The following is a 24,825-nucleotide window of genomic DNA, read 5'->3' on the forward strand; positions in this document are numbered from 1 at the left end:
CTCGGCAACCACCTCAACCAGCTCCTTCAGGACCCTGGGATGCACGCCATCTGGCCCCATAGACTTATACTCATTCAGTCTAAGGAGGCACTCTCGGACTTGCTCTACCGTTACAGTGGAGGGATTTACCTCCTTGGTCCCCACATAGAGGTATGGGGGTGCAAGACTTAGGGACGTGAAAAAGACTAGAATCCTCATTAAATCTCATTTAATGCCTGATTTTCAGGAAGTAAAACCAACTACGAATTACACAGAATGAATTAATTACTTGCTATACTAGTGCGTTTTGAAAAACAAAATGCATACCTTGGAAATGAAATCGATAGAAAATAGAACTTTTCCTTTCACATGAAATGCAGGAACAGCATTGCTGTTCATTACACTCTGTATCAGCAACCTAGAAAGTCAGTATGACCAAATGAAAATATATCAATGTTCACCGCAGCTTCATTCCACCAAAATTATTGGCTCTGAACACATGCATCTAGACTTGTAATTCTGGTCATTTATAGGATTCTCACTTAATTTCTCTGTTGTGTCTCCAAATGGCTAAGCCAAGTGGGAAAATTAAAGAATACAAAATATACCAAAGACTAATCTTTCATACACAGAAAGAGCGGCTAAGTAGGAGTGGTTGTCTAGAATAAACAAATAAGAACTGGAAATATTTGAATAATATTTGAATGACCTTGTTATTGGAAATACTGAGCGTATTAGTCCTGCATTATTACTGCACGGAGAATTTCCCCCTTAAATGATTCTGTTGAACTACCACTTGTGCTTCTTCTGGCAGCATGAAGGAGTAAATGTTGGTCAGTGTGCTTAGAGCAGTACTGGGACCTAATAGAAAAGAGGAAATTTGCACTGTGAAGAAACCCACAGCCTTCCCTTTCACACCCTGTGTCAGCAACTTGGGCAGGCATGAGTTTCCGTTTCTCATGACAGCTGGCCAAGAGCTACCCTTCCAGCCTTAGGACCCTGGGAAGTTACTGTAACTTCTGCTGAAGGATGGCTTATATACAAAAGGACGGGGTTACAGCCCTCATCTAAGAAGGCTGATTTCTTAGGTGTAAGCTTATGCCTTGCCTCTTCATCCCATAGGAAGTAAGACCAGAAGAGACTTGTTTAATCATCTGCTCCTTTGCTATCAAATCATATCAAGCTATCTACCATGACAGGAAGACTTGATTCAGAGGCAATCTGTCTAAGCAGTTAATAGGCTTGTTCAGAACAGATGTTGAATTAGTTTGAGAAACTTGAAAGTTCAGTCTCATAGGATAGGGAGTATTCTAGGGGCCTTATGCTCCTCCCAGAGATGACTAAGCCTCATCACTGATGGATTTGGAAGGAGGAATGCCTTTAAGTTTTCTGCTTTTCCCTTGTTAAAATTCTCATCAGCGTTATTGATGACAGGAATCCAACATAAAGTGTGCAAAAATGAACCAGGCCTGCTAAATTAGGAGCATATTAGTGATGTATCAACCAGGAGAGCTTATGCTTTTCCTGAGGAAAAAATAAGCTGTTTGCAAATGGCATGTGCTATCAGTGTATTGACTGCAGTTTTTACAGCGTATGGATTGGCTCTAAGTGAAAGAACACTGCACATGAACTCCTCTCACAACCAAGGGAGGACAGAAAAGATCAATGTACATTTGCAATCTGTGAACCATTTTCAATCAACTTAATTTAGGTGGTCCCTGGATAATGTAAATGAATATTTGAAGCTAACCTATTAAGGTTAGGCTAATTAAATTAGTTTTGAGCTTCAGCTAGCAGATTTTCATAATGAACTACTGATATTCGAGAAAGTAAAATGAAACATTTATATTTAATACTCATCCCAGATGTGATACTTGCAGGACAGAACCAAAGTTGGGAGGTCTTCAGATTCCAGTCTGTCTTCTGCCTCTTCCCAGCTTGTGCACATCCCAGGAAAATATTCCCGCTGTGAACCATTCAAGGACTGAGTTGCTGATTTCCACTTGCCAGTAATCAGGACTTTAAAAAAACGCTAATGCCAAAGCAAAACTCATGCAGAAGGAACATAAAGAGGGCAGAACAGAAGGACAATGTGAACTCAAGACACCCCACATTATCAGCTAAATTAGAAGGAATGTATATACGGCAAGTTCTTGTGCAGTTGGGTTACGCAGTTATACTTACAGCCAAGAGACCTAAGCCAAGCACTTAATTCTTCCCTGTTGCCCTGCATTCAGTTCTCCTGGGTGCTTAAGGTATCCAGCAGCCCCTGCAATGAATAGATGAGCTCAGTGTTCCAGCCCCTTTCCTTCCTGGGTGCAGCTGGGAGCATGTCACAGAGGACAACCCTGAATTCTGACAGATTCATTCACCTGTTGCATCTTATATGGCCGGCCCAACTTCTGTAAGGCACAGAGAGATAGAGGATGTTCTGGCACTTGCAGAAAGCAACCCTCCTAAACAGAGAAATGGTGAGATCTTAAGCCTCGCCTGTCTGCCCAGCACTCAAGTAAGATACAAGCAGTAACAGCAGAGTCACCTATGAGAAAATTCTTTTGCTTAATTAATATAGAGAGGTAGTTTTACATTTGTGACTTCTTTTAAATCCCAGAGTCTTTTTCATTCTGTATTTTTCCATGCTGAAAACCAGGCAGCTCCTCAGGAAGAAAGAAATAATGTTTCTATTTGAGAAAGTAAGTGCCTTAGAGAATGATGTGGTTTACTAGACATCATGCACAAACCACAGCATCTTCTGTCTGAGGATTTTCAAAGTAAGCATTGGATTTCTCCTCACCACCCAAGGTACTTTGAAGTGACCACATGGCAGGATCTGAAAGAAAATGCAGAATACTATGGGACATTTTCCGCTGGTGATCATATATAGTCCAGCAGAGATTTCAGTGTAATAAAGAAACAGATACCAGATTACCTGGTAGTCAGGTAATGATTTGATGAGTAGGCTCTTGAGTTAGGCTAAAATCAAAGCAGCCCAAACTGAATGGTGCAGTGTGAACGATGAGGCAGATCTTTTTCCACCAGATCCCTTCAAGGCCTAAATCTCTTTCTTTTGCCATTTCTTTTTCCAAAGTTAATGTTATCCTGACTTTCCTGGGTTTTTGGTTTTGTTGTTGTTTCCCCCGCCTCCCCCCCCCAAATTTGTCCTCATGCAGCCTCAACAGTAGTGAAATGAGTCAGAAGATGCAATGGTTTTTATGAAAAATAACTGTTTTTTTCACAACCATATCAAGAACATAAGTCTAATTGCCCTTTATAATAGTAAAAGCCTTCATTGAAATGACAAGAACCGTTGATAAAATCACCACGAGTAACCCATTAAAATCTACATGAAAGTTGGTATGGGAACTGTTAGGGCACAGCCTGCCCCAGTGATTGAGTTCCTCTCTCCTCCTCTCCATTAGCTAATTTACTCTATTTCATTAATTCTTAAAAACAGTAAGCTGCACACTGTTTTGGCAAGTCCTGCTTGTTTCAGCTGCAGCTCAACGCTGCCCTCTTGTGGCCCAAAAGAATGCAAACCTGCTGTGTTGACACCTCTCCTGCTTGAGAGTCATCTCCCTCCCAAGATGCAACAAAGCGAATGCAAAGGATTCAAGTCCCTGTTCCTGAAAGTTTGTTCTGTTAATTTGTCTTTCAGTCCTTAATCCCTCTCCAAAACCACTAGGGAACACCACTGGCTATATTTTCCTTCCAGAACATTTTAGACACAGCAGTCAGGCTGACCAGAGCCCCAGGTGGGACCATTGCCTGGTTCAGCTCTGTGCTGCACCCAACACAGGCCTCAGACAGAGGTGATGCCAATTCCAGCCTACCCAGATGCTCTGCTCCTCTCTGAGATGGCATCCATGGACTTCCGTAGCAAAACAAGAGGGCTCTGACCTCTGGGCCCTTTATTTTCACAGAAGATGGATGTTGCCCATAGTATTGTCCTCAAGAAAAAAAAAAAGAGGAGTTGAAAACTAAGGAACGAAGTTTGATTCTCTACTCATAGTCAGCATGAAGCAGTAACATGTGTAGTTGTGTTATTGGCAAATGCCACATCCGAATTCAGGACTGAACTCTGTGGCAGAACCCTGCTGATTCTATAGGCCAAACCAAAATTTCAAGGCCAAACATAACCTCAGGCAGAGGAAGCTGAGGTCAGACAATTGAGGTTTGGGTTTCAGTCTCGTTGCTACCAAGTCAAAGGCTCCAGGCTCAAAAACAGAGTGCTAATGATCAAGTGACAATCCAAACACAACCAACAAAGGAGCACCAAGATAACATCTGGAAGTAATTCTTGTCAGAAAAGAACAGAGACTTAGCCAAGTGCCTTACTACCAAAGAGGGGGTAAAGCAGTATTAATGACGAGGGGCTTTTCCCTGTCTACATTGAAAGATCATCATTGGAGCATCTGTACAGAATAAGACTTACAGAGGAAGTACATACGTGGCTAGGGGGATGAAAAAAAAAGAAGAAACCATTAGAAAAACAGCTCCACAAAAGCTAGAGAAAAGGCAGCTGTTTGAACGTACAGTTAGTTAAGCTCCACATGGGAAGAAACAACCAATCTGTTGATTAAGCATCACGATAATGCAGAGTCAAATTAGCAATAAATCACTAGAAATTTCGACTGAAAAGTATAGACTAGCATGGAAAGAACAAATTAAAACAAATGCTGGAGACTGGCAGGCAAGAAAAATACCTTGAAGCAGAGGCAAATTTTTTAAGCAGATCCATGCAGCTAGCACTTGTTTGTCCATAAAACCACCCATCGCCCGCTTCTCATTGCTCACCTCCTAGCTCTGAATGAAGGGGGCTCCCACAGGTGAAGGTGGGTGCTGCTTTCCCCCCCTCTATCACTTCTGGGGGAACTTGTAGTCCATATTCTCTGAGACAAGCCCTGGTCTACGCCTTCCTGCTGAGGTCCCACAGGCTGCAGAAACAGCACACAAGAGCCAGGACCCCCACAAAGATTCAGTGCCTGTTCTCCACAGGAACAGCTTTTTGAGGAGCTGGTTACTCAGCTGAAGGCACTTTAATCTACTGTCTGGTTGTGTAACAGAGCAGGGGACAAATTACTGCCTCTTCACAGCCCTGCTCAAGGCGAGTTCCACAGATTTTATAACTCCATTGAATCATTCATTTCATCTCTACCTCAGTCCTCCAGTTAAAAAGCCATCACTGAAAGTACCTTCATCCAAATGACAGTTCAAATAAAATATACTACATGTAGACATTTATTTGTCCTTAATAGCACTTCCTTGATGGATATATACTTTCCATACATTTAGGAAATGAAACCTTAGCAGAGATTTTTGAAAGGAAGTGAGATCCAAAGAGTAAGCAGCTGCTTTATTAGAAGCCATAGAGCTCTTGATTTACAGGTTTCATTCACTCTGAGCTGAAGAATATCTCATGTGTCTACTGCTGTAATGTTGGCAGGGGCTAAAGACAGCAGTAGGACATTTCCGTTGCTGCCCAGCACAGCAAAATGCATACAGATCCTCTAGCAAAATGCAGCAGCTGTGAGCTCCTGCCTCTCTTGTGCTGCAGATCACTCTGAGGGACCATCAGAAGGGACACCTGCCAGCCCTGGTTGGGATCTCCAGACTTGCCACCAATACAATGAAATGCTCATTGCTAAAGAAAGAACTACTTTGTATTTTCAAAGTACATTAATCATTCTGGCAGTGACTCCTATCCCAGTGGTACAGAGGGGAAAGCATAAAGCAGGGCATCTGTATGAAAATACTGCCATGTAGCACAAAGTTGCCCAGCGTACGTTAACATCTGTGACAGCCTTCTTTCTTTTTAAAGAAATCTGTTCTTTTTTCCATTTTAACCTGAGTCAGTACAAACAACCACAGCAGTCCTCAGTTAGCTTAACAGACACTTGCTATATTTTGCATTCTTAACAAACAGCAAGCTCTTAACCCTTTATGACCCTTGTTTTAGAAGGAACTGAACCTTATGTAAACCAGCAAGCAAAATGAAGATTAAACCAGCAAACAAATCCCTGAGGCTACTTTAGGATTTTCCAGCAACTACCTTTAAAATGCTATTCTCTCTCACTCACCACAACTGAAAAGGATATTCTGCAGCATGCAATGGTTCCATGTGGTCCAAAACCAGGTCATAATGAAGAGGGAGTTAATCCCTAATAAGATTCTACACTTGTGTACTCTGATCTGCTGAACTAGTAAATTCAACTTCTAATCCAAAAATTCAGACTGGCTTTAATTACTAAGAAACTGCCTCTTCTCCCAGTAATCACTTCCTCTGACAAATAAATTACACTGAAACAACTGAACTCAGCCAAGAGAAAATGTATGACATCGAAAGCAGTCTTGGCTCTATCAGTCAGTGGCTTGTGATCTAGTCTGGAGCAGAAGGAAAATAATGTTATTTATTAACTATGAACCTTTACCAAAAAGAATAGTCCAAGCACTTTATAGTTTTTGATACACAACATTTTGCCATTTTGTCTTTCTCTCTGCAGCCTACGGACCACACAACTAGTTATCTTGCTCACTGAGAGGTAACAAAGTCTCCCTTTGATTTTTTTCTGGACTAAAACACATAGGAAAACATCTGGCTAGAGCTGATAACAAAACCTCTCTAGAACTCTTCTTGTCAGACTGCAAGAAATCATTCCATGGAATTTATTTCTAAATATATATACATTTCTAAGTCCACATTCATTTATTTTAAATCTGGCTTTGACAAGGTGCCAACAAACATATATGTCAGTGGTCACTTACATTGTTTTCTCTGGAACAAATAGAGGAAAGATTTATGAAAGGGCTCCTACCTCTATACCACATGCACCACCCAAAAAGATGAGTCCAACCAATGTCAGAAAGATAATAAACAAGTCATTTACTCCATAATGTATTAACACAGCTCTTGTACAAAATAAATATTCAAACAGACATGCCAGAAGTGGTGACATTTCATTTGAATGCTCAACGAGTGCATGAGTACCAGAGTGCAGGAAATCTAGCGCTGCACAGAACAGTGCAGTGCTGCCCACAGACAGGACAGGGAAGGAAGAGATGCTCCCAGTGCATTGGCCTGCTCCGCTCTTGGCTCCAGCAGACCAGAGACTTTGATTTCATACCAAGAGACATTTTTAGAAAGGAACAGAATAGGACCAGGGAAGAGATCCCACACTAGACAGCAGCATGTTGGGAGAGTTTCTCTTCCTTCCTGCTTTGTGCATTGAGCTGGCTGAGAGCTGTGTCTGGTATTTGAGGCACGTCCCGTCCCTCCTGTCCCCCCAGGCTGGAGCAGGGCAAGGCTGTGGATGCTCGCCTGGCTACTGAGTCACTGAGCTGGAGCTCAGAGCCAAAGCTACAAGCAGACACTGCTATCTCTTCCCAGACCTGGAGCCAAACATGATGATCAAATCATATTTTTCTGATCGTCAGTTTTCCCATCAACTTCTGAAATGCTTTAATGAAAGGCTATAAAAGTGCTGCTGTACGAGCAGACTACTTCATATCCTCAGTGAACAGTTTGCAAATGCTACCCCAAAAAAAAAAAAAAAAAAAGGGAATACAAGTGTTTTTCCTTTTTCGAAGGCATACACATCTAAATGCATTCTGTCCATAAATTAACATTACTAGACTTGAATTCCAAAATTATATCTTCGCTCTTAAGCATTTTCCAGTTATTATGCCCACTCTATTATCATGAGCCTTCCCTGTTTTTAATAAGCAAATGTAAAATGCTGTTCAACCACATGATGGCAGGCAGAGTATAAAGTCACTATTTTATCTCCAGCTTTTCACTGGGAAAAAGTAAGTATACATGGCAAAGATTTTCTTCCTGCTGTCCCTATCTGCTCATGCTTTTATTAATTAGGTTAAATACTTCAACCTACACAGCAAACACAGAACAGAATTTATAGAATAAATATAAAATGGAATTCAATTGACAAAGACCCGTCAGATGTACTGAAATTCTGCCATTTGGGTTATGATCCCAAAAGAGAACTCCTTATTTTACTGTTCATAAATAGAAATTTTAGTTTTCTTATACCAAAAGTAGCACTGTTCCCTGTTCTTGCAAGCAGCTTTAAGTAACCACCAAATTAAATGATGCTGATGTGGTATATTTATTCTATACATGCCAAGCAAGGGTAAGAAATGACAAGAAGAACATTATGAAAATTCTCAGATGTTTTTCACCAGTTAAAAGCCTTTTCCCATGCTGCTTTCATTCTTAACTCTAACTTAGTGAATTTGAGACTTTTCATAGCCTTCTGCACCAACCCTACCAAATAAAATAAAATAAAATAAATAATAAAGAGAGAGAGAGAGAGAGAGAAAATAAAGCACTAAAGCACAGCTAAATACTCCAGAGGGATTTCTCTGAGCTTTATGTGTTCTGGTTTAGCCAAAGCATAACATACTCCAGCTTGCAGATGGCAGCAGCTCAGTTCAGACAACACATATCATGCCTCTTCAAAATATTTCCTGGGAGATAAGTACAAACCTTAGGCTGCACAAAGGAGTTCACCCTTTATCTCTGTAAGTCTGCCTACTGTCTTGAAGATATTTGCTGTCTAGAAAGGTAAGATTTCCTTTGTCTTTTAGTTAGACAACATGTATTTCTGAACTGAAGGAGGGATGGAAACTGTGCAGTCAACAAATGTACAGTTGGAAAGAGTACTGCAGTGAGTTGGCAAAGGAACAAATAGAGAAGGAATGCTCATCTGCATCCAGAAGTTTAGGATCACAATGAAAAGCTCCACAAAGGAGGGATCTCCAGAAAGAGATCCAGATCCTTCCCCAGTAGCAGTCAGCCCTTAAATGAGGCCTAGGAGTCACACAGGTGAATTGCATTCACCCGTGCTCCCACAGCTGACTCGGTCCTTGCCTCAGGTGATCAATCAGTGGTACAAGACATGCCTTTACAGTTCCCATGCACAGACAAAGGAACTAGATCCTGGAGGAGTATTCCATGCAGAAAGCACACTTCCCATTTAAATATCAAATTGCCAATGCTATTGGCTGACTAGGAGTATTTTCTCCTTTCCCATAGCACTTTACTACAAAGAAAAACATTCATAATTCAAAACTTAGGAGGTTGGAAAGCTGGCTGAAAAGGATGAATATTCTCTTTTTTCAAAGTCCACTTCATACAGAGGGCTACCAGCATCCTGAGATAAAGCCGGATGGAAGTGCAGAAAGAAGCTCTGTATCTACAACCAATATCCAGGAATTTGAGAAAACTGATATGTTTAATAAAGCAGTAAGAAATGACTGCAAGCATGTTTTTAATTGCTTTACCAGTGGACCACAAGCATTTAGGAAAATACTGGATTCAGGAAAGAAGTTGACAGAAAGCATGAAGAAATGCCATGCCTTAGTACCATGAAACACTTCACCATGCAACACATGCAGAAATCAGCACAGTAAAGTTAAATGTAATCAAAGTAATAATAAAATACCAAACAGGTCTAGAAGGTGAAATGCAAACACATTACAAGTGGGAAGGAAAAGCAAAACAAAACAACCTCTAGAAGTTCCTATTGGTTGTCTCACAGATAATCCTCAGCGCTCCCACTGCAAATGGCAGCAAAGATGTTCATTGAGGAATCACTCTAAGCCAAATGAAAGAAGCAAGAGGATCTAATCCTGATGGTAGCAATCCATTGCACCATTCCTTACTTTTTTTTATTAACCTGCTATAGGACTTTGAGTGGTGTGGTTAGGTTGGTACTATACAGGTCATATAACTAAAAGAATATATAGATATATAAAATTTATGACATTAGAAAGAGATAATCCCCCATTAAAAAAAAAAAAAAAGAAAGAAAAAAAAGAAAATTCTCACCCATATCCTAGCTCACAGAAAAACTCCAAAGGGAGCCATCTCCAGAAAGATATCCTTCCTAGTGGCAGTCAGCCCTTAAATGGAGTCTAGGAGAGGCGCAGCCAGGCTCTACCTCTTCTGGTCACACAACTGGATTGCTTTCACCTGTGCTCCTGCAGCTGACTCAGGTGATTAATCAGAGGTTCAGGCTGTGGCTCAAGAGACCCCATACAAAGCCAAACATGAGAAATGAAACAACAGAAGCAACATTTCTTATCTGTACATATAGGAAAGGAAATCTCACCTATGATTATAAAGTAAGTGTACTGCAGTGGTATTTATGTATGAGTTATAATATGTACAAAGGCACCTTTCTCTAAAGTTTCTGTGTGAAGAAAGGAAACGTTGTCATCATTATGAGACCAGCAACTTTTGTGTGAGCTAAGAGCTGCAGTTTTCTTTCTCACATAGCATTTAACTCCCATTAGGTATGGAAATCAAACGCTTCTAAGAGCATCTCCAGCATAAAACACGAGCTTCACTTATTGCAGACTTCCTTTGACCTCAGCAGGGCACTGGTTATACCGTGTCTACAGGAGTTTCTGTCTGCATACTTAAGTTACGTGTTTTATCTATTTATTACTTCTCACGTCTTAATGTATTTATTTCTATATTCCAGTGGCTTATATTGCTCAAGAACTGTATGTGCTTCCTTGCTTCATCCCCTAATTAAAAACAAACAAACAAAAAAAAACATACAATGCAAAACTCACAGTGTAGTAAAGCACACTACAACAATGCATTGAAAATCAGGTTTCTTACCCTATCTGAGCTTTCCTTCAGTTAAGAATATCATTTTTCTTATCAAGCTTACTCACCTTCTCTTGCTTTACTGGGAACTAAATTTCATAAATAAATTATGAAAGGTTTCCATGTTTAAATTTGAAAATCAAACATTTTAATTACATAAAAACTATTTAAATTCTAAGGGAAAGCCTCTATTTTCTTCTTTATCTGAAAAGGATCTGAAACAGCCCATGAAAAATAAATGAACTTAAAAAAATGTCTAACATTAATTATTTCTAAAACATTAATAGACAATCATACAGTATAGGTAACATACAATTGAGGTACAAAAAGCAACACAAATCCCAGTAAATTTTTCATTTTCCCGGCTCTACCTTTTTTAAACAGTAAACTACTTGTTAATCAATGCTCTGAAAGCTACTATGTATTGAAACCCATCCTGCATTTTAGCTTCACTGCCCGTATCCGAGAATAGGAAATTTCAATTTTATGTTTTCAGAAAACGAACATTAAATCTGTTGAAAACCAGATTTCTAACAGTCATCTTTTGTTTAACTATTAGGGTAGAATAACTTCCTGCCTGTGGAGTTTTAATGCTACGCATGAGAGCCATTAGGCACCAGCACCAAGATTGGAAATCCAGATCTGAATTTGAATATTTGTGTTTTGTATCTCACACGTTTATGTTGTCCTTGAAGAGAAAAGCATTTAAAAAGAAAGCTTGCACCTATGAGTACTTTCTCATCTTTTACTTCATTATTTTTTCAAGAATTATTTCTAAAAGAAAGTTAAATTTGTACAAAATTAAAAATAGACCTTCAGACTGCGGTATTTGGACAACATTCCTCAAGTGTCTCCTCAGGGCTCTGCTCATAAAATACTCCATGCAGAGAGTAGTTCTGATGTCCTAATAATTCCAAGTTTTTCCTTTCCTCTGCAGTGTAATCTCAATTCTTTCTTTTTTTTTAAAAAAAAATAAGCTTCTGTTTCCCAGCATTTGTATGGCATTATAGCTTTATAATGTGTTTTTTGTTCCTTTCAGACTAAGAGTAAATAAGAACGGGACCAACTTGGCAAGAATAAAACCATTTATTTGCTCAAGAAACATTTCAAGAACACCTGTGCAGCTAATTTGGGAACACGCTGGTATGTGTATTCAGCTTTCCACGTCTGTCATCCACCTTCAGGTCCGTTATGTCTACATAACAATGAAAAATGCCCAGCATATCCCATACCTCCATGTTAAACTAAAGATATTTCGTTTTCCTACTTCTACCATTTGAATTTCTTTTAACATCAATCAGCCAGTTCCTGGAAAGTTTTTATTGCCTTTATGTCAGTGATATTTAGATGAAATCAAGCCTTGGCTGTATACTTTCCTGTGCCTCCCATTTTTCCAAATCTAAGGAGTGTGCTAAAAAACATCTCTTCTGCTGAGCAAACCAGGCTATGAAAAAGAGCAAGCATGGGTTTCTGCTCATACAAGGTCACTGAGAAATATCTTCTATGCTCCACAGAGTCACGTCACAGCTACACTCCAGGTATACAATAGCTCACCAGTTCTGCTACCAAGGCATCTTTCATTGCCACAGAAGCAGCAGTTAAATTTTACACTTCAAGAGCACTTTAAAATAAAGATCCCTTGTCTCTGCCTCCCTTGCTCCTAACCTCTGTATATACCAGACCCATGTTGTTGGGTTTTTCTTGACTGAGATGAAATGCTGGTATCTAACAAATGCTTGAGATGACTTTGCACAGTCCAGATGTAAAGCAACGTGTACAACAGAGTGATGAACAAGAGTCAGTTAATAAAGCATTCATAACTTGTGTGGCCAAAGCACTCTCAAGTAGATTAAAGCCTATGGCTGAAGCGCAAGAACTGAGAACTTTTTCTTCTTCTAAATACTATTAAGATCTCTAATTCATGACAGCACAGCAAAGAAGTCTGACATGATGCAAGTTCAGAAATTAAGGCAAAATATTTTAGCATTAGGGCCATGACTGTCTGCCCTAATTTACATGGTACATGCTTTAAAGAAAGATCAACTGCTTGACATTGCTCATGATCTCTGATGAATCGCAGCTTGCAGAAGTGATTCAGATGACAAGTCTCTAAATTTGGCTGTGCCGCTATTCAGCATTGTGCACTTGCCCACTCAACACCCACTGCTTCCAAACATAGAATTTAGCATTCAGTAGCTTATACTTAATACTCTCTGCCTCAACTTCTCACACATCATGCCTACTTCATGCTGGTGATCCTTCCCTTGAAATGTTGCAGTGGTTTCTTCCTTTTGGGGCTTTAAACTCAGCAAGGGACATTTTACAGAAATGCCTTCCAGTTGGCACTGTGCCCAAGCTAGAAGTGCCTGGGAAAAAGAAAAAAATCAATATATTTAACTTTACACAAACCCTCACCCTTCCATATATACAGAGACTTGTAAGTCAGGAGCTAAAATATCAGAAGAGTTTATCCTTTCTAAGCCTGATACGTTTTCATGCGTCAGATCCCTTCTCAGGTACTCTCAGCAGCTCCATCTCTCCATCTTAGAACCATGGGAAGACAGACAGACTTTTGCTCATGCACAAGCAGCATCAGCTGGATACACCTTTCTCTGTCTGAGCAATAGCAACTGTTATCATCCAAGAAGTTACTTAAGTACCTGAAGCAGAACAGTAATGCTTCAGGTTCTGCTGCTACACCACATGAAGCTGACGATTTACTTGATATGCTTGGAACAATATGTTTTAATTTAAAAATGAAGAATGCTAAAATTACTAGTCTAAAAATAAAGGGGTTTTGCTGGTATATTTTTGTTTGCTTTTTAAAATAAAGAGTTACATACCTCATTTTGAGCTATGTATGTGTGTGAGTGCACTTTGAGAGAGATGGGTGACCTAAGCCTGAGAAAGCTTAAAGCCTAAAGCCTTCAAGCCCACTTCAGAAAGTAAGCCCCGCTGCCTTAAGGAATTAAGAACTGTAAAACATCTCATGAGCTTAAAGTATTGCTCGCATCAATTGCCACTGCTGAATCTGTGAAAATGCAATATTTTCATGCCTTGTCTGTATTAATGATTTTATGGTAAGGAAGCAGTTTATACAAAATGTACTCTGTTACCTTCCTCCTCTATCTGCTCCCTCCTCCAAAAACAGAGGAATCAAAAGGGTATAAAAGCCATTAGTAGCTGAGCAACTGCTTTCACAACTAAGACAAATTTTTGGAAATGGAAGAATTTGGGTTTCAAGCCAGAAGTCCAGTCCCTGAGTAACCCTCTTGCTATGTGACTATGCAGCTGCCTTGCCAACCCAGGCACTGGGACGTTTAGCAGACACAGACCACTAATAAGCAGTGCAAGCATGCACAGCTGGAATGCTCAGGACACAGACACAAGAAAATTGTGCAGGTCTGGTGGGCACAGCATCACCAAGAAGTGCTGCCTTCAAGACAGTTCATCTCACCCCATCAACACTGTCTGGGTCCCAGCTCTGCTACTCCTGAAGTTGTGCTGATGCCAGCACAGGCTGTAAGCACACTGAGTGAAACAATGCCTTTCAATTCCTGCTTTACTCTAATAAATAACTTAAGATGGATGCACTTTTATCAGACAGCTTATCTCACATTTCCTTCTTTTGCAAAATAGCTCCCAAGACACACTGCTTTAAGCACAGCCAAAGTTGCTTTTCTGAAGTGAAGCTCAATCCAGAAACTTACTTTCCTAAAAAAATAAATTACTTAGGGATAAAGAAAATGATGATCATTTCTAAATGTGTAGCTGCTTTAGCACTAACTCAGAAAATGGACTGCCTTCTCAGACCTCCTCCACAGTCGAGGAACTTTCTGCCAGTGGTGTCCTCTTTTGACAGTGACTGAAGGAAAGGAACCACTGGGGCTGAGTGTCCAAAGTGGGGTTACTCATCCCTGCAGCTCTGCAGTCCAACAGCTCCAGCAGTGCAACCAGTAGCTCTGCAAACTCAATATCAGTTCTCAAAATGCATTTTACAAAGGCTTTGCCCACTAATCTGCACTCTGCCATAAAAATCAAACAATCCCATTTTAAAATAAATAAATAAATAAGCACCTTACCTGATACTTCAGTCACAAGGGGCTCCTGAGACAGAGAATTCTGCTCCCTTGCACTCAGAAAATCAGCAGAGCACTCTACCCTGCCATGCAAGTAAGTGAGTAAAAGAAAGTAAAGATTCACAGTACTTATTTCTTTCAGAACTGAACCCATGCTAGACCACAGCAGAAATAAAAAGTAAGTGAAATGCATGTGTTCTTTTAAAAATTCATTGCAGCAGCCAAAAAGAAAACTCTGTACAGATTCATTCAAACAGAAAACTAAACGCAAAACTCATATGTGTAACTAGTGTGAAAGCTCTGCTCTGAAATAACTCTCAGTTAATGCATATGGTAGGTTGGACAAAAGCCTTTAAATAAATAAGGTACAATCCAATTGATTTCATCATTATTGCCTCACTGTAAACCTGTCTTCCTCTGGGGCTTATCAGTCTCAATCCTAATAGATCACAGTAAGAGTGGAATAGTAATAGCCAGGAAAAATAAAATAAAATATAAAGCTACAAGTAAACATTGAAATTCCTTGTTACACAGTGATATTAAAGAATATTGAGAGTGTAAACATCCTGAGTGCTACTTAGGAGTATCAGAGAGTCAGTATAGTTCATGAATATAAAATAAAAGACAATCTGTATTATTATCAGCTCAAGGCTGAGAAATCCTCATGTCTACACCATGATCTCCTGCTTTTTATTCCCGACACAATCTCAAATTCAGGTACTGAGCAGCAAAAAAAAAAAATATAAACCTAGGTGAAAGCAAGAAAAGCCAGATACTTCACAAACGTCTCTTCTGTTGCAGAGCACCTTCATGTCCCTGCACTCCCAAGGTCTCTCATACACTGCTGGGATTCAAGCTGCTGCTTTCCTTCTAATGCACATACAAACGTCCCAAAACAAACTATTAGGAAAGTCAAATTTTGTAAAGTGCTTTTAAAACTAATGAAAATGAAAAATTATCTCCTAATTCTGATTGCTTGAGATTGCATAGTGACATTCTGATAGTGCAGTAAAGCTTCCAGAACTAATTTGGGTGAACAGTTACTATCTTTCTCTGATGTTTGTTATTACTAAGAAGTAAATTCAGGCAGTTCCGTATACGCTGCCGTCCACCTGAAAGGAAGCTGATAACCTTGGCAATAACTTCTTTTAAAAGAAAAAGAAAAGGAACATGAGCATGGTAAACATTTCCCATCTAACTAGTGTGTATTAAACATAGTGACAGTTGATTAGTAGATGCAAATAGACGTAGCAATAAGCAAGTCTTAAATTGAGAGGAAAAAAACATAAAAGGAAAAAAAGAAAAAAAATAAGAGGTATCTAATGCAGCTGAGGAGTAAAAATAATACACAAAAGGACTCATGAAAAAAAAGGTCTCACTCTTTAAAAACTTCCCATATTTTTCATTAAAGGATTGGTTGTTCTTTTGTCACTCGTTTTTCAAGACAGCTTCTCATAACACTAAACTGCCTTTTACTGTTCCAGTGGTAAAAATATTCCCCTGTTCTGAGTCAGCCTAACGGACTGCAGGCAAATGCTCAGAAAGAGGCAATTAACAAAAGATGCTTTCATTCTGAAGTCGTGAAGACTTTCTGCTCTGCAATATTAGTCTGAGCATAGGCTACATAAACGTCTACAGACACTCACTAAGACGGAGGTGTTTTGTGTATGGAAATAGAGTTGGGAATACATTTATTGATCTCCAAATGCAAGCCTGAAATGGAGAAGGGTTGACACTGTAAGAGAAAAGAAAGCAAATTATTTCCCGTGAGAAAAAATTCTTAACAAGATCACTTGAGCTTTCTATAGAAATCACTACATTTTGCTGCATTTGCTTCAGTGAAACTTCAAGTCACATTACAACCTACTCCCCTAAGAGCAATGAAACAGGGAAATAAGCAGACTGGCTACTTTGGTGTAGCAGAATAATCTCACTCCTCTATCGACTCCAAACGGAACTTCTCTTTAGGAAACCTAATATGAAGCATCATAAAATATTAGCTTGTAAAAGTGATCTGTTCAGATAATCAAAAACTTCTCTACTTAAAGAAAGAAAAAAGATGAGAAACATCCACTCTGCTGGGGTTCTTCTGAAAGTTCAACACAACTTTGGTAGTGATACGATATACCTGTTTGACTTTGGTGCATTTGTGCCAGCTAAGAGAAGCAATTTAATGACAACACATCAAATGGGCTGAAGCCTGACAACAATTCAAGAAGCTCCTAGCAATCCAAATATATCTACATTTCCTTTGAAATTATTTATCAATAAATATAATTACTGTAAGAAAATGGCAACACACAAGAAGAACTTAATACAGCCAAGTAAAAAGCTGTTACATTTAATTTAAAATTACCTTTTATTTTTCACAAGTTTTTCCAACACGTTGCGCATTTTGGTACGGTAGACTTTGAGATCATTTGCTTCAAGTTTCTTTAAATTACAAACAGTAGATACAGTAGGATTATTTTAAACTGATTCCTTTAAAACAAATGGCAAGTTAAGATCCTTCGGTTTAAAAGAGGCTTCCGCAATTTCATTTTCCTGGTAGAAAATTCAAGTAATTTTAAATAATAGAAAATTGTCTTTACAAAATATCCTTCTATTAGAATTTACCAGCTCTGTGAAAATAAACAACAAATTTCCAGCATCACTTGGGTGCAATTACACATTTAGAAAAATAACTCATTTAAATGGAAGGTCACTTCGTGAAGAAAAATAAATTTCCAAGAGGACAAGTTATTAAAACAAATGATGAAAACATTTTTTCTTAGCTAAATTGTTACTCCTTCTTCATAGATTCTTTTTTTCTTCTAATTATGAAAATGAATGAAGATGACATGTTACCGAGATGTTTTCCCTTCATTATATACCAGCTGATGGAATTATTGCCTAACTCCCAATGACTGCATATGACATTCACTGTTTTTATGTTGTGTTTTTTAATTGGTTGGTACCGAATACACATACCACACAACTTCAGGTGTGTCATTTATGGAATGGAAACCACAATCATTTTTCCAGATAATTTTGCATCCAAGATGTTTTTTCTCAACAAAGAATGAATTAATTATAAAATATTTTTCCCTTTTCCCTCCTCCTATCTTATTCTTTAAGACAGCAGAATGGAAAAATAAGCAGGACACGTTACTTTGTAACTCAAGGCTCAGAGCACATATTGACAAATCTTCAGCAATTTAAAAACAGTTTCTTTTTTCATTCTTTTAGCCCAAAGTAGCCTTGCTGTCTGGGAACAGTAACTTCGTGTATCACCATCTTCCAGAAGAAAACTATAAATAAATGTTTATGTAAGGAACCAAACACTGATGTTGAAGAGGGCAAAACAATAAAATTAAGGGTCAATAAATGATACTGCAATGTATCTTGTGCCATTCAAGATAGGAAGTCCTTCATGTAAATGAGTAAGTCTTCCTGGGTGCATAAAACTCCATCCTTTCCTTGGTGATTCAATGGAGCAGTTGTACCTAAGAAATTTACATCCACCTCCCTGTAGCAAAAAGGAAAACAAAAAAACCATCACTACACTCATTTACCTTGTGTTTTTATATGATTAGGTTCTTTATATTTATCCACAATTATTAATAATAGACTTTTTAACATTTGTACTTTTTAAGAAAAAGGAAAGAAAATAATGAAAACACTGCAGCAATATTGTTAAAATGACATCACCTCCAGAACAATAAATAACAAGCAAGATTTAGCAATGAAAGGTTTCCTTTTGATTTTCTTTAACATTCCCTCAACTCTTTCTATCAGCATCTCTGAGGAACAGTTCATCAATAACAGTTGTGTAAGCAATAAAGAGTGGAGCAAATCAATGTCCACCTTCACACAAGACAGCACTTAAAGTTTAAATAAATTATTCCAACTGTTGGTTTCTAACTGAAGCAGAGCTTTGTGAAGGAAGAAATCTGGGAAACATACTTCTCTCGGACAAGAGAAGGTTAATCAACCTGGTAATATTTAAAATAATTGAAACAATTGCTTTCTACTGCAAAAAGATGAAGCATTTCAAAAATGTTTGAAAAAAAAAACCAAAAAAAAAAAAACAAAAAACATCTCTGAAGTTTAAGAAAAACTTCTTCCTGGTACCATCTGAAGCCATTTTGACTAATTCAACCTGAATGCATCAGCAGGTCTTGATCCTGCAACTGAGAAAGTTCAGTACTCAAAACCACCAGTCAATAATATGCCTTAATTTGCGCTGCACATATTTCCCCTTCATCACTGTCTTTAGGCATGTCGGTTTGGGTTCTTGTTTGGAAAAAAATTTAGAAACCTAAATGATGACAATTTTTAGCTCAATAAATAACTTGCCAGCTTACCTGAAAATCTTCTCCTACTTTGTTGAGTGCAATGTTGATTGTGAATGTAGAGGAGTCATGATGAGGTCTGAGCGATCGTTGTCTGTCAGGGCTATATTTTACAACAAAATTCAATAAAGCAAATCCCTGAAACAAAATGTACAGTCAGACTTCAACATGAACTTCAGTGTCGCTGTGGGCTTTCTTTGCTTATTTAAAACTCAGCTGTGTTCTTAACACAACACTCAGCTGTATTATTGCTACCTCACTTGTAAAGTCACCAAACAAAGCAAACAGTTAAATAAAATGCTTAGAATTAGTTATTCCATTTGGAGATTATCTGCAACTTTTAAACACATACCTTGGTATAATAACCAGCAAATACTTTCAATGTTACTGGTGCAATGAATTCTCTTATGAAGTGCAGCCATTCGTTATCCAGTCCAATTTGCTTCATATGGATATCATCAGTTGGGACATTTTCATAGCCACCAGAAATGCGGCTGTCCTAACGAAAACACCATAAATAGCTTTGAAATATGAGCGTGGAATGCTTCTGGCACTTCTACAAATATGTAGAATCTGCAGAATCATAAAACTGCAGAGTAATGCTTTAGTGGGCGTATCTGAGCTTGATGCACAATAATCTCACAGCCAACTGCTGTGACATAAATTGCTGAGATATCAATGGGCAAGAACTGGACAGTTCTTAGAAGGCGAGTCAATATTTGGATGTGTTGCCTGTAAATAAAGGTTTCACTAAGGTACTGTTTTCAATTACTTAGAAGTGGAGGCAATAGAAGTTAGATTAGAGTACACACATCAACTTGCCATGAAAATAAATATATTAACATACTTTCATCTTAAAAGTATGATTTAAAAGAAGAAGTTTCTCTGGAGGCTCCAACCTGCAATAATACCCTGACTGTAATTCATATCCTTCCAAATATTTGTGAAGACGACGAATGTTCCTGTTTTCAAAACTTTGATTTAAGCAGTCATTAATACTTCAAGCTTGGTGCAAATACGAACACAGTAGTTCGTAACGCCTGTGGATAAGTGCTTCGAGGGACAAGTCTGATTAATTAAGACTTAACAGGTAAAATCTGAAGAATTATCAAAGACCAGCCACTGTTGGATAACCTGGATAACAACTACAGCAGCTGTTGCTGTTAGTGTCTGAATTTTCTAGTTCAAGGTTAACTGAAGGTGTCTCTAAATCTACTGAACATCAAGCTGCATGGTAGACAAAACTCAGCATTTTATTCTACACAGCAGATGTCTTAGGTTATTAGCATTTCTTGGACAGTTTGTTTATTACAACATGCTGTGGCTTGTTATAAATGTACTCTCCCTTAATAAGGACATGTTTATAATGGCTGACACTTACTTGGTGTTTTCCACCAGACCATTGTCCAAAATGTTCCATTTCTTCCACCAATTCATCACAAGCAGTGTCAGAAAATATGGGAAACCAAAAAACATCTGGACACGGCTATGAAAAGATGGAATCTACAATTAACTTTTAGTGAAGTTGATAGAACAGTGAATTTTATTTTCAATTGCTAAAAATCTCATTCCAAGGACTTTCACTTTTCTGTCACTAAAAAAACACAACAATACACACACATAAAAAAAGCCATTCCCTTTTCTGTCATAATTCAGACACATTTAAATAATTAAGTTTTGACTTGGTCCGCAAGTGCACTCTCACAGAATGAAACAATAACTAAGAGCTATCTTGTTACTCATAAGCCAGCATTATCAGCTCTGTCAGTGTACGCAAATATTCTGTGCATTGCATGGTAACTCTGGTAATTCACATAAGAATCATTAAGAAAAATACTTTCAAACTTAACATCCTTTTAAATACAAAAGAATTTATCCTGGCTTCTTAATTAAATAAAGTTCATTAAATGACTGTGGATAATTGACATAGAAATAAATGTCTAAGAATGGTAGAAGAATTATCTGGGAAGTGCTGTTTACAGACAAGCTACGTGAAAGCAACCAGCCAACCAGAAAAAGACTTAAGTATCCAGCAAAAGCCTTTATAGTTACAGACCTTATAGAATTCAAAGCAGAAAAAGAAACCTGCAAGAAAAGCATATTTAAGAGCTTGCCTTACATTTGAGCAGCAATCTCTTAACAAAAATTAAGTCTTCTGCTAGTTTTACTAGCTTGTCCTAATGAATTAACAGCAATTTTACTTCGAAGAAAGCAATTACTTGGACAATTCCATTATCCTGAGCAATATAGCAATTATTTTTTGGACTTCTCAGTTTTCACAGTGACAGAAATTCATTAGAGGTCCAAAACCTCAAACTGTTCAGCCACAAACCAAAATAGCATTAGCATGGAAACAATCACTGTATGCCAGTTTCTTACATCAGTCTCACATATTAGACTACTATTACTTGCCTTTTTCAAAGAGCATTTATACCCACCTGTTCAACTATATTATCAGTGAAGATCTTTGAATAGTTGGGATTTATATAGGTTTCCTTCCAGTCCTGAAAAGAATGATTTTAAAATATTCAGAATTCATTCAAGTGAAAGAGGAAAATCATTTTATTCTGCTCTCTTGCCCTACAGGAAGGGCAAGAAACAATTAAACCATTCCTTATTATCACAAAAGAACTGGACCTCATCATACCTAAATGGCAAAAAATGTTACAGCAGGGCCATTTCTCATTGCTGTTGTAATTGGTAATTGATTAACTGATATTAAATGGGTGGCAGAGAACACCATTTATTGCAGTAGACATAAATTGTGCACTATTTATTTAAATGTTTTTAATGTGAAGTCTTTAAGTCCCAAGTAGTTAATGATATAAGGTTGTATATTGGTTTTGTTTTTTAACAAATAACTGTTTAATCAATAGTAAGGTACATACCACAGGATTCTCAAATATCTGCCAGAGGTCATTGTTGTAGTGGGAGGTATTATAATTGGCTGTGGAGATAAGCCTTCCAAATTCATGTCTGTTCGTAATGTACATAAAAACACCCTACACCAAACAGAGGAAACATCATTAGCAAAACTGTCCATGTTTTTCAGTCTTTATGACTGCTATTATTTAATAAAATATATCACACCCATATAAAAATATTATACAAGTGTTGTTCATTAGGTATCTTAACTTTTCAAATGGTTCGCAGTAGTCACAAATTAGGGCTTATGACTTCTTGTTTATAAGCATTGATTGAAAATATTATTTGAACAAGTTAAACCAAAACATATATTCTTCAAAATGCAATAACAAAGAAAAGAGAAAACAGAAGTGAAGTGATTGCTTGTTTTCCAGAAAACCTAAGCAGACACACTGGGAGTATCTATTCTCAAACTGAAGAAGAAAAGTATAGTTTCTGCTTAAATACTGAAAAAACAAGCTAACAGAAAAAGCAATAGAGAGCAGAACAAGAAGCATATTTCAGAGTATTCACTACACGATTCGTCTGGTGAATTGCCTGAAATAAAAAGGTTTTGGCAAATACAGCATATAAGAATTTTCAGATCAGGGTGCAAAATAAGTGAGCATTTTAAAGTATGTTCCCCTTAGCAAATACTGGAAAAATGTATGCAAGAGATTAAGGGTGGTAAGACAGTTTCATTATCAAACTATTAAGATATTAACAAAACTCATTTGATTAGAACTGATGGCAGAAAATTGGGTGGTTTTGTGGTTTGTCGGTGTTATATTTTTATTTATTTATTTTTAAGAACTTCGATATTTATTTTATTCACAGGTTTTCAAATTCAAATGTTATTTCAGAAGCATTTGAGATCCAGATTTGTGGCAGGATGGCATTCCCCCTTGGATATTATCTTATTTTTAATCTATACTTTTGCCTGAAAGAGAGTCAAGTTGTTAGAATGATAATGACTGTTAAACACGTGCCTTGTTTTGGGCACCTATCAAATCATAAAGTAGCTGCAGCAGGGAGAATAAGGAGGGTCTGGCTCAGGAAAAACAGTCTAAATGATACCAATTTCACAAAAGCCCTGTGTTTATCGAGGGGCCCTGGCTGACTAGCTTGCCATTTGAGCTTTACTAGGACTGCTGAATCAATCTTATCCGCTGGAACACAGCTTTAGCACACCTTGACCTCAGCAACAAGAAACCTCCCCAGGGAAACAAGCAGCCTATGTTACTCAGAGCTGGTCATAAAGAAACTGTCCCTGGTGCTATTTTGAACCCAACAAGACTGAAGAGAAAGATGGAGTGATATTTTGTGAGGAATAAGGACAGAGGAAAAGGATCTTCCTGTGATAAAATAACACTGTAAGTAATAAGAACTAGTGATTTAAAACAAAAAGTAAAGCAACACCTTTGGGGGTCTGAGCATATGGAATGTTTCCGAAGAAGGGGAGTCTTTTTCCCTTTGTAAAGTCTAAAATGAAGGAGAATCATCACATCAGTTTTCTGATACATAGTTTCTCTGTCCAAGAACTACCAGATTTCCACAGTTACAATAGGGAAATAGCAGCCTTTGACAAAAGCTGATATGCCTCCACAGACAACATGCATCTCCAAGCAAAGCTCACAATGTACATCTCAAAGCTGTTTCCACCAGCCCCTTCTTATCTGCTGCAACACAAAAACAAGCACGTACCGAACCATCTTACAGCACAGACTGAGAAAGAGAGGGGAAGGACGAAAAAGAGAGAAAGCTGTTTTCTGATGAGCCACAGTCAGATTAGTTGAACGAACGCATGGGAAGCACGGGTTTGCCATAACTGATGCTAAGAAGGTTTGAATACAAGAGAATTGGATGGGAACATTCTGAGGAATCAGTACAAACAAAAGAAACCATGCCTTGTTATGAGGGAATAAAAAAAAATTAATACTTGCCAACTTTTCTTGTTCAATTCAGCAAAATTATTTTTCAATGCTATAGTGTCTGGAAATAGGTCTGGTTTAGCTCTTATTTGTTTCTGTGCTGAAACTAGTGTAAATATCAGTAGAAATGTGGATTTACATATTCATATTTTTACAGTACAAATAAACTTCTTCTCAATACTTACAGCTCAAAGTAACAAATTCCTAACACAGTTTTAATCTAACCTAAAAGAATTAAGGAGTAACTACTGTACTCCAAGAAGCTTGCTACCATTTCATATATCACTCAGGCTTTTTGTACCATCACTGTCCATTATTATTTTAAAACTTATACATTACACTGCAGAATGCTCCAACTTAATCTGCTAGAAGTTTCTTATTCTGTAAAAGTGCCCAAAGATATTCTGCATGCAGTGATAAATTTCTAACCATGCATAGCAGAGAAACCAAGTCTTCTTTCATCCTGTAGAGGTTGCTCCAACAAGGAAGAAATCTCAGCCTCAACAGGACATTTCAGTACATTTAAGTAAAAACCACAATGTAACCAGTGTACCGACACTGGAAAAACTTCTACTCAACAATGTGAAGAAATAAATCTAAAATGCTCCATGTCACAAAAATTGGCCAGTACTTCGAATTAGAAGTAAAATATAAAATTCAAGACCAATCAAGCAAAGCAATCAAGTGTAGCAAGACAAAGTAGTCTGCGTGCATGTAAAAAGCAAGCAGTTATGGATACACCTTACCATTTCCCTGGCATTCCTGCAGAGAGCCATATCAGGATCCAGCTTATCACGCATGAAATAGTTCTTCTCTTTCATCTCTGATCTGAGAGTTTGGCCCTTAATCAAGTATATATTAGCCATATAAGGTATATTCCATACTCCTCTGTAATAGAAAATAAATAATTTAAAGCCACAAAAACTACTTTGTTCTCCATTCTACTAAGTCAGCATCTCTGTATT

General features: G+C 37.9%; 1 protein-coding gene across 2 annotated transcripts in view; it reads right to left on the reverse strand.

Annotated features, from left to right (window-relative positions):
* Positions 1-17,002: 17,002 nt before the first annotated feature.
* Positions 17,003-24,825, reverse strand: part of PLOD2 (procollagen-lysine,2-oxoglutarate 5-dioxygenase 2) — a 50,461-nt gene continuing 42,638 nt past the window's right edge. Inside the window, exons 13-20 of one of the 2 annotated variants that reach the window (XM_015871496.2) lie at positions 24,607-24,748; positions 23,349-23,411; positions 21,914-22,027; positions 21,464-21,529; positions 20,407-20,511; positions 19,378-19,524; positions 19,038-19,163; positions 17,003-18,199 (exon numbers count right to left, since the gene is read on the reverse strand). In XM_015871496.2, the coding sequence (XP_015726982.2) occupies positions 18,044-18,199; positions 19,038-19,163; positions 19,378-19,524; positions 20,407-20,511; positions 21,464-21,529; positions 21,914-22,027; positions 23,349-23,411; positions 24,607-24,748 (919 nt within the window). In that variant the 3' untranslated portion in view covers positions 17,003-18,043. The remainder of the gene's footprint in view (positions 18,200-19,037; positions 19,164-19,377; positions 19,525-20,406; positions 20,512-21,463; positions 21,530-21,913; positions 22,028-23,348; positions 23,412-24,606; positions 24,749-24,825) is intronic. The other variant, XM_015871497.2, reaches the window with a different exon arrangement.

This window comes from Coturnix japonica, chromosome 9, assembly GCF_001577835.2.
Source record: "Coturnix japonica isolate 7356 chromosome 9, Coturnix japonica 2.1, whole genome shotgun sequence".
In the NCBI taxonomy this organism is placed as follows: domain Eukaryota; kingdom Metazoa; phylum Chordata; class Aves; order Galliformes; family Phasianidae; genus Coturnix; species Coturnix japonica.